At 27.3% G+C, this 10,847-nt stretch overlaps 1 protein-coding gene across 1 annotated transcript in view; it reads right to left on the bottom strand.

The window, feature by feature from the left end:
* Nucleotides 1-7,524, bottom strand: part of LOC117178279 (altered inheritance of mitochondria protein 21-like) — a 10,463-nt gene extending 2,939 nt beyond the window's left edge. Inside the window, exons 1-2 of the mRNA XM_033369637.1 lie at nt 7,472-7,524; nt 616-1,391 (exon numbers count right to left, since the gene is read on the bottom strand). Coding sequence (XP_033225528.1) covers nt 616-1,391; nt 7,472-7,520 — 825 coding nt within the window. The 5' untranslated portion in view covers nt 7,521-7,524. The remainder of the gene's footprint in view (nt 1-615; nt 1,392-7,471) is intronic.
* Between the last annotated feature and the right edge of the window lie 3,323 nt (nt 7,525-10,847).

Genomic DNA, 10,847 nt, shown 5'->3' with positions numbered 1-10,847 from the left:
AATACCTGAACCTGAATAGGAACTAATCTGCGTCCCAATTTACTTCGGAAAGGTACCTGTACAGGAACCTATACTATATAGTTTCGTGTGCAGGATCACATTTAGAAACATGTCAAGGATCTTCCGAGTTTCCTGTACAGGAATTTTCACCTGAAAAGTGACTCCGACACTATTTTTAATCTATGAGCCAAGCTGAAAATTCCTGTAGAAGAACCTCTGAAGATCATGGACATGTTGCTGGACACGATTCTGCATACGAACTTGCACAGGTAAGATTGACGGTTCCTGTATAGGAATTTTTTTAAGGAAATAGTACATGATCCTGCAAAAGGAACTTGTACGCTAGCTAACCCTTAAATGATCCTGTGCGGGAACTTGTTCAGGATCTTATACGTGAAACTGCATAGGAACTAATCCGCGTACCAATTTACTTAGCAAAGGTACCTGTACAGGACACTATACTTTATAGGTTCGCGTGCAGAATCACATCCAGAAACATGTCCAGGATCCTGCGAGGTTCCTGTAAAGGAATTTTCAGCTGAAAAGTGACTCCGAGCCACGGATATATTAAAAATATAATTTTTCAAACAAAACAATATGGAGAGAGGTAGTCACCTGTTCTTCAATGACATCATCATCCCTTATTCTGCCTTCCATAGTAATATTATCGTCATTTCTATTCTCTGCAATATATTCTTCAGGAAATTCTTCTTCATTAACTACCTCTTCACCAGTTTCATCAGAGGCAGTGGAAATTGTCTCCTGATAAGGATTATTTGAATTATCAGCTACTACAGAAACAGGATCTTCGGGCTGATATTTGGGAGGATTAAGGAATGGAAACAATCCAAGTATATTAGAGTAAAATTGTGGCTGAGAATAGGAAAATGGTTCGTAAACAGCCGCAAAATAAGGGCTCAATTTTTCTGGGGGTGAGCTAAGAGTCAATGGAGCTTCTGGATCTCTAGAGCCTAAATTAATAGCTGATGCTGCATTTGCTAATCCAGCTAATCCCAGTCCTGCCAACAAAGCCAACCGGCCCAGAAATCTTGGTATTCGATTTGAATGTTCGTTTTTGATCGGTTTTGGAATTGTTTTATTCTCCTCTTTTGGAAGGTCAGGTATTTCAGTGGCAAAGTGAGATGCTTCTGTTGGCAAATGAGATACTTCTTGAGAAATATGAGAACTTTCTGTCGGTGAATTCATCATTTCTGATGAAAAGCTGCTACTTTCTGTAGGTAAATTTATAATCTCTGTTGGAAGTATATCTTCTTCTCTTAAAAGCATACTTGACTCTGAACTAGGTGTCACGATTTCTACTGGACTACTTTTTTCTATTGTTAGCGAGTCTCTAGGTGTAAAAATCATAGGATTCGCCAGGCAGTAAATAACTGAAAAAATATATAAAATATTTTTTGATAGGATTCAAGTGAATTATCTACATTATATAGTGGGGAAGAGTAGTATAGCTTCAGGGTAACGAGTGCAGGGTTCTGTTCCGAACTAAAAAAACAGTAAATCAGCAACTCGTCATTTACCGACAGACGATAATGGTTCTTGTCCTTACTAAGATACCACCAGCCAACATTATTCAAATACTAGTAGAAAGAATAGAAAGCTTTATTATTGACCGTAGCCCTGTCGCTATACTACCAGAGTTGTCAAAACAGGGTCAAAATTCTTATTTATTCAGTTTAACATATAAACTTACAATACTAACATTTTAATCAGCGTTAAATCTAAAAAAGTTTTTTATCTGAAGGAAGGCGATGAATTCTAATTTCTAAGCGTTCTAAACTTAACTACTTGGTTGAAAGTTGAAATAATTTTTTATTCTTGGTTAAGAATAAATTGTTTTCAACTAAAAATTTTACAATTTCATGTTTGGTTAGCAATTCAACTATGTGACTTAAAAAATCAACAGTTTTGTTGAAAATATATCTTCTAGGGTTGAAAATTTTATTTCTTTTATAGAAAATTTAACAACTTAGTCGGAAATTAAATTCTTGGTTGAAGTTTTAATTTTAAGCAAGATTTTCAGTTGAAAATTGTTATTTTTGGGTTGAACAATCAACTTATTTCTTTTGTTGAAAATACATATTCTGGGGTTGAAAATTCCATTTTTTTATAGAAAATTCCACTACTTGGTCCGAAATTAACTTCTTGGTTGAAATTTTAATTTGGAGCAAGATTTTCTGTTGAAAATTTTTATCTTTGGGTTGAACAATCAACTCTTTTCTAGGAAAATCGACTTTTTGATTTGAATATTCAACAACTTAGTTGACCTGGTTATAATAGAAATTTGATCTTTTTTGGTTGAGGTTTCAACTACTTTGATAAAAAATTAATTTATTGTTGAAAACCCAGTGGGCACAACATTTGTTTACGTCTTTACGACATCGTTACATCTTTACAAAAATTTTGCGGGATCCTATGTCTATGTCGTTACAGTGTGTTTTTGATATCGTAAAGACAACATAACGACATGGACATAGGATGTCGTAAATTTGTCGTAAAGATGTCGTAACGATGTCGTAAATATGTATATTCAACTATATTCTAAAAGATTCTTCCTTTTGGCTTCAAAATTCAACTATTTGGTTGAAAAGGCAACTGTTCATAATTAAAGTTTGATGTTTATTGTTTAAAAATGCAATAGTTAGGTTGAAAATATGAAAATTCACTTCTGCAGATTGAAAACCCAACTATATGGTTACTAATTTAACTGCTTTGTAGAAAATTGAACTATATTGTTCAAAACCCGTTTTTTTATATTGAAAATTAATTCTTTAAACTGAAAATTTAACTATTTTATTAATGGTTTAAAAATGATCGTTATTACTTGGTTGGAAGTTGAGCTAATTTTAAAAAATGAAATTTATTAATTGACGCTCCAACTTTTTGAGTAAAAATTCCACTATGTTGTGAAATATCTATTTTTTAGTTCAAAACAAGTTTTTCAACAGCAAATATCACTATTACACTTTTTATTTAAAATTCAACCAAATGACTTGAAAATTCAACCGTTGTGTTGAATGTCCTAAAAAATTAACCTTTTGGTTGAAAATATATAGTTGCATTTTGAAAATTTAACTGTTTTCTAGAAAATTGGCCATTTTCATTTAAAAATTCAACAACTTGGTTGAATTTTTTTTCTCTTTTACGAAAAATTCTTCTTGGTCAAATATTCAGCACTTTTTGTGAAAATTCGTATTGTTTTATCGAAAATTTATTTCTATTCGTAGAAATTGTGCCTTTTTTGGTTAAAAGTGCTATTAGTTGCATTTTTTCAAATTATGTCTGTTTTAATAAACATTTCTCTTTTGGGATTGAAAATGCGCAGTCTTCTAAAAGATGTTTCCTTTTGTTTTTCTATTATTGAAAAACTTCTCATTTCCTCTTTCTATGTAAGATATTTGAAAATACAATATTGTATTTTTTTAATTTACAGAATTATTTGTTGTAATTAATTTAACTTGAAAATTTAAATTCGAAATGCGATTTATAAATATTTATAATTAAATTAAATTAAAATTATTTCGTGAAAAAAAGATCCTACTCCATCTTTGCTCCATTGGTAATCGAACCACAAAACTTCTGATTTCCGGTCAGGTGCTTTTCCAATTAAGCTATTAGAGGGATCAGAATAAGAACTCTTAATTCAAGAACATAACGCTAATTTTTAGCTAGGTGTTAATGGTACAAGTAATTATTAAAAAAAAATTTAATTTATCTGCTATATCATCAGAGATGGTACCTTACCGACAGTAGATCACCACAAAACTTCTAATTCCCGGTCAGGTGCTTTTCCAATTAAGTTATTAGAAGGGTTAGATTAAGAACTCTTAATTAAAGAAAAGAACGCTAATTTTTAGCTAGGTGTTAATGTTACAAGTAATTATTTTTTAATGAATCTACTATATCATCAGATATGGTACCTTACCGACAGTAGATCAACCCTCAAAACCATGAAGGCAGAAAATCGACATAATGTCGATCAAGTTAAGAATCTTCAATAACAGAAAATGCTTAACGTCTTAATCAGACTAGATGGAAAAGAATTTTGCGAGTTGATCTACTGTTGGTAAGGTACCATCTCTGATAATATAGCAGATTCATTTAAAAATAATTGCTTGTACCATTAACACCTAGCTGAAAATTAGCGTTATTTTTTTGAATTAAGAGTTCTTATTCTAATCCCTCTAATAGCTTAATTGGAAAAGCACCTGACCGGAAATCAGAAGTTTTGTGGTTCGATTCCCAATGGAGTGAAGAAGGAGTAAGATCTTTTTTTTTAAAGAAATAATTTAAAACTATATTTCTTCAAATTATAAAAAAAATGTAATCTCTTGAATCTTGTGAAATACCTAGAAATCTTTTCAAATTTCGTACAAAATTTTGAAATCTTTTTTATAAACTTTCACATTCTTTTCAAAATCTTCGAATCTTTTAAATCGATTGGAATTTTTCGCAATTATTTAAAAAACACTATATTCTTTAAAATCGCTTGCAATTTTTAAGATCGCTTAAATGTTGTCAAAAACCTAGAAATCTTATATTATTCCCGTCCAACACTTAAAAATCTATTATACCTTTTCAAATTCATGTAAAATGTTTAAATCTTTGCAATTTCTAAAACCCCTTAAATCTTGTGAAATTCCTAGAAAATGTTTTGAAATTTCGTACATTTAAAAATTGGTTATATCTTTTAAAATTACTAAAATTCCTTTAAATTTTCATTCCATTTAATTTATTCTCTAAAGTTCTACAGAAAGTCTTTGAAATTTTCTAAGATCTCTAGAAATCGTGAAAATCCTTACATATATTTAATTTCCTTATAAAAACCCTTGAAATGTTTTTGATTTCATAAAATTTACATTTTTTATAGAGATTATTATAATTATTTAATTTAATTATTTAAAAAAATTTTTAATTTATCTGCTATATCATCAGAGATTGTACCTTACCGACACTAGATCAATCCTCCAAACCATGAAGGCAGAAACTCTACATAATATCGATCAAGTTAAGAATCTTCAATAACAGAAAAATACTTAACGTCTTAATAAGACTAGATGGAAAATAATATTTTTTAATTAAAATTATTTCTTGAAAAGTTTAATATTTTTTAATTAAAATTATTTCTTGAAAAAACTTTTTAAGAAATAATTTAAAATAAAAAATATTATTTTCCATCTAGTCTTATTAAGACGTTAAGTATTTTTCTGTTATTGAAGATTCTTAACTTGATCGACATTATGTCGATTTTCTGCCTTCATGGTTTTGAGGGTTGATCTACTGTCGGTAAGGTACCATATCTGATGATAAAGTAGATTCATTTTAAAATAATTACTTGTAACATTAACACCTAGCTAAAAATTAGCGTTATTTTCTTGAATTAAGAGTTCTTAATCTAATATATTTCAAAGAATTTGAAAGACTTTAGTGTGTTATACAAGTTTTCAAACAATTTTAAGGGATTTTAGACATTTTAATGGGATTCTAAAATATTATCAAATATATCCAAGGATTTCAAAGACTTCCAGGGATTTTAGAGAATTTAAATGATTTTCTAGATAGAATTAGAAAATAAATTAAATGGAATAAAAATTTGGGGGACTTTTTGGAATTACAAGGAATTTCCACGGATTTCATGGGACTATTAAGGGTTTTTAGAAATTTCTAATCATTTTAAAGAATATAGTGCATTTAAAAAAAAATCCAACAAATTTAAATCAGTTTCAATGATTCAAACATTCTGAAAGGAATTTCAAAAGATATAAAAGATTTTTTTAGAATTTTCAAATTATTTAAAAAAATATAGTGCATTGTAAAAGAATCTGAGAAATTTCAATTGATTTCAAAGATTTCAAAATTTTAAAAGGAATTTTAAGATATGAAAGGTTTAAAATTGTTAAACGGAATTTCATAATATTTTTAGAGATTTTACGAAATTAAGGGGATTTTAAAAATTTTAAGTAATTTTAAGCAAAATAGTGTACTTTATAATCTTCCGAGAAATTTCAATCGATATCAGAGGATTTGAAAGATTTTAGGGTGATTTAAAAGATTCAAAGATATCTCAAGAGATTTAAAAAAATTTTAATGGGTTTTAAAAAGGTTATCAAATATATCAAAGGATTTGAAAGATTTCCAGGGATTTAAGGAAAGTTTAAAGAATTTTTAAGATACTTTAGAAAATAAATGAAATAGAATGAAAATTCGAGGGACTTTCAGAGATTTTAAGGGATTTCTACGGTTTTAATTGAATTTTATAAGTCATAGAAGATTAAAAAGTTTTAAACATTTTGAGAGGAATTAAAAAAAAACAAAAGGTTTAAAAATGTTGCGTGGAATTTAAAAAGATTTATAGGAATTTCACCAGATTTAAGGGATTTTAAACATTTCGAATCATTTAAAAAAATATTATGTATTTTTTTATAATGTCAGAAATCTCATGAGATTTCAAAGAATTTCAGAAGATTATAGAAAATTTCACGAGATTATAAAACACCTAGGGACTTTAAAATGATTTCGTAAGATTTCCGAGGATTTCAAATCTTTTAAGCAAATTTACGGTATTCACAAATTTTCGAGAAGATTGAAAAGAATTTCACAAATTTTGAAAGATTCATAGGATTTTAAAATAAATCAAAAGATTCCATAAGATTATTAGGAATTTTAGTGGATTTCAGAGCTTTTATTGTATCTTTAAACAGTTGAAGAAATTTCAGAAAATATAAAAGATTTCACAATCAGAGTGTTTTAAAAGATCTCAAGGAATTTATGAAAATATAAACAAATTCAAGGGATTTATAGAGGCTTAATTCAGATTTTATAGAATTTTACAGGATATTAAAGAGTTTAGGGTTTTTTAAAAAAGATTCAAATGAGATTTCGGTATTTTGAAGAGTAATCAATGTTAATTTGTTAATATTTTCTTTTCGGTTGTTGTAAAAGAAAACTCAAATTTTTATGATTTAAGAAAAAAATCCTATCGGTTAACAAATAATGGCGAATTTTTCACATACATGTTCAGTTTTTTACTAGTGAAAAATAATAAGAAATGAGAAATTTTTGACAAAATTTCACTTTATTAAGAATTTTTTGATGGTGCACAAGAAACGTGTTTTTTAGATTGAGTCATTTAGTTTTTGGTATTTTACAAATTTTGCAGGAATTCTAAATCGAGCAAAAAATTGTTTTTAATTTGCAATTTTTTATTACTGTTCGCTAGCAAAACTGTACATAACTAAAAATTTGCCATAATTTTGTAACCAATTCAAATCCAAAAACTCAATAGAATATATTAACCATTCTCAAAAAAAATTTTTTTCCATATCTAGCACCCAAATTTTGTTGACTGAACCGAAAAAATGCGATTAATTTTAGCATTATCGCTTCACCATAATATGCAATGTTTTTAAAGAAAACTATAACTAAATAATTTTTTCACTTTTCTGTTACTTACAGTTATGAATAACAATTATGCCTGGGAAAATAATATTTAAAAGAGCCATGTTTTCTACTCTAGAAGTGGAGAAAGACTAAAATCTAATTATGGGTCTTAAATGCCGTCGAAAACATGCGGGTATCGGCTGTCCTCATTTTTCGAGAAAGTAACAATATCGGGTACTGCATTCTATTAAAATTATTTTAGTAGTTTCTACACAAAGCATAATACTGCTAATTACTTTCGATGAGGGCAACTGAACCGGAAGTGTCTTGATTGTTTGCTACCATTACGGTAGCAAATATTTTGATAAGCAATACTTTCACAAAATTTTTATAATAAATATGAAATATCGAAGCTAAAAGTTTACAATATGTATCTAAATTATTTTTAAAATTATATTGTCAAATCGAAATCCTTTATTTCAAGAATGAGAAGATATCAATTTGAATTCTATGCCACTCTCCCGCGCTTTTTAATTAAGTGTTAAGTTGTGACGTCAGCGGGCAAGATGGCCGCTCGCCGAGGGCCAAGCAATAATACCAATTTGGGACGAAACTTAATTTTTTTAATAATATGAAAAAAAATTTTTTATAAAAAATAGGTATGTTCAGATATTCTTTTTCCTAAAGCTATTGGATCAAGTAATATAAATTTTAGAAACCAAATTATAGATTTTTGTTTTTAAGTTAGTTTTTATCAAATAAATAATAATATTTTAATAAACTTATGCAAAAATATACTTATGGAGAAATAATCATTTCTTTCCAAGTTATTACAGCGCTAGCTGTACTTTTAGGCCGGAAAAATTCAAATACAAGGGAAAAGTGGCATAATAATGAAATGTTGTGCTTTTTTAATTATAAAATAGGAATTTTCGGATGTTTTTGCTTTAGAATTAACTTTGAAGGTTACGCGAATTGCTGGGAAAATGTGCAAGTTTACACCGTACTAAATGGCAAGAAAATAATAAATATCTGGCATATGCGATACCTGGAAAAGATGGATCTGTTATTGGAACGGTACGTATTTTTGTTTAAATTATTTTTCAACTTTTTCGATTATTATAAGTCAAAAAATTTATGAAAATTTTATTACCAAAATTTTAAATCATATTAAAGTCATTAAAATTGTTTTTGAAGATCACAATCTTCTTTTTTTTGCACTTTGAAAATGATTAAAAATAAAATTTTGCATCATAAGAATCATTTAATATCTAAGTGTGATTTAGAGTAAAAATGTCATCGAAAATATGCAATTAAACATTTTTTTCAACGAAAATTATTTATACCACGAATTTTTCAATCAATATTAATAATACAATTTATTAAAGTTGTAATCAAAACAAATAAATAAATAAACAAATATTATTCTGGGTGAAAATTTTTTCATTGATTGTCATTTTCAATTTAAACAATAATTTTAGAAACCTTAAGCATTAGAAACGTTTTTTATAGAAATACTTGATTATTGCATTTTTAATAACCTAATCGTATTTATTAACAAAAAATCTAATTAATTTAATTCGGGAATTTTCTAGTACGGATATTTTATAATTAGAAAATTTGCTGTCAGAAATATAATTATTCAGGAAGTTTATAATACGGTAGCATTATAAACTGTTCCAGAAGTTTCCAATTCGGGAATTTTATTTTTCTGGAATTTTCCAATTCCCGACGCAGCATTTTCCGAAATGGAAGATTTCCAAATAATGAAATTTCCTACTAATAAATTTATCGAATAGTAAAATTTCCGACCAATAAAATTCCCCATTAGGAAATTTCCCGAAAATTAAAATTCCCGACCCAAAATTGACGAATTATAAAATATTCACACTAGAAAATTTCCGCATTTAAACAATTATAATTTTCTTAATAAATATTATTCATTTATTAAAAATACCGTTTAATATTTCGTTTTATAAGAAAAATATTTTCAATGTTTAAAGTTTTTCAAATTATTACTTGAATTTAAAATAACAGAAATTAAAAAAATATATATTTCTGGATGAAACTGTTTTCAATGATTGTTATTTTATATTTTAAAAATAATTTTAGAAACTTCAAACATTAACATTATTTGTTAAAGAAATATTTGGTTATTGCATATTTAATACAATATTACTTGGAAAACAAAATTTTCAAATTTTATATAAATACAGTGTCCCTAGTTGTAGTATTTATTCGTTTAATATTCTCTATTTATAATTAATTAATTATTGTTCACAAATACCATATTTTATTCTAAAACTTTATCAATATTTATTCAATCCATAAAACCTATTGTTTATAATATAAATCATTAAAAATGTTCGAAATGTTTGTTACAATATATATTTTCTATAACACAATTAATTTTTATAAACGTCTCATAACGAAACAAAGTAAATTATTTTCTAATAATAAAAAGAAATATCAACCCAGTGGGCACAAAATTTGGCGACGTCTTTACGACATCGTTACGACATCGTTACCACATCTTTACGACATCCTACGTCCATGTCGTTTCAGTGTCTTTGTGATATCGTAAAGACATCGTCAGATCATAAGACTTATTTACGATATCGTAAAGACACCTTAACGACATGGACATAGGATGTCCTAAAGCTGTCGTAAAACTGTCGTAACGATTTCGTCAAGACGTCTCCAAATTTTGTGCCCACTGAGAATGTTTATAATTCAGTGAAATTAAATTATTTATTATTTTATTTTGTTATTTATATTATTTATGATTAAATTAAATGAACTATGTTTACAATTTACAATATTTACATATATTTCAATACTAAAAATGTCATTTTCACTTTGTAGAATTATTATTGGTACTCTGTAAAAAGTTTATTTGTATATAATCAATGAAATTTTTTCTTTACTTTTCATTAGTACTTATTAATTTATTGGACATTTAATATACTACTAAATACTTTTTTCAAATTGAATATGCGCAAAAAACACATTTTAACAATATAAATAAATAAAATTTGTATTTTCCCCCTGTGTTTGAATAACTTTCGTCCATGGTCAAATATCAACTCATATTTGCTTGACCCTCAGCGTGCAGACATCTTGGATTTTACGAACCTACCCAATGATGTCAATGTTGGCACCCTGTGCTACTGCGCTTGCGTTAGGACGCAAATATGCACAAGAATATATACAAATAATGTAACTTTTTATTTGAGATAAAAAAAATTTATAACACATATAGTTGATAAATAACAGTTTATTTTCATTGAATCTCAAAGACTGACTTATATTTCAAAAAACATTTTTTAAGAGATACATTATTTGAAATACCATTCAATATTTTAGCAGTCTACTATATAGAAGCTAATAGAAAAATATAATAATAATAACACTTGAATTGCTCTAAAAAAATGTCTGCTCAGAATATT

Source organism: Belonocnema kinseyi, chromosome 8 (assembly GCF_010883055.1).
Source record: "Belonocnema kinseyi isolate 2016_QV_RU_SX_M_011 chromosome 8, B_treatae_v1, whole genome shotgun sequence".
NCBI lineage: Eukaryota > Metazoa > Arthropoda > Insecta > Hymenoptera > Cynipidae > Belonocnema > Belonocnema kinseyi.
This window is presented reverse-complemented; position numbering and strand designations above follow the sequence as displayed.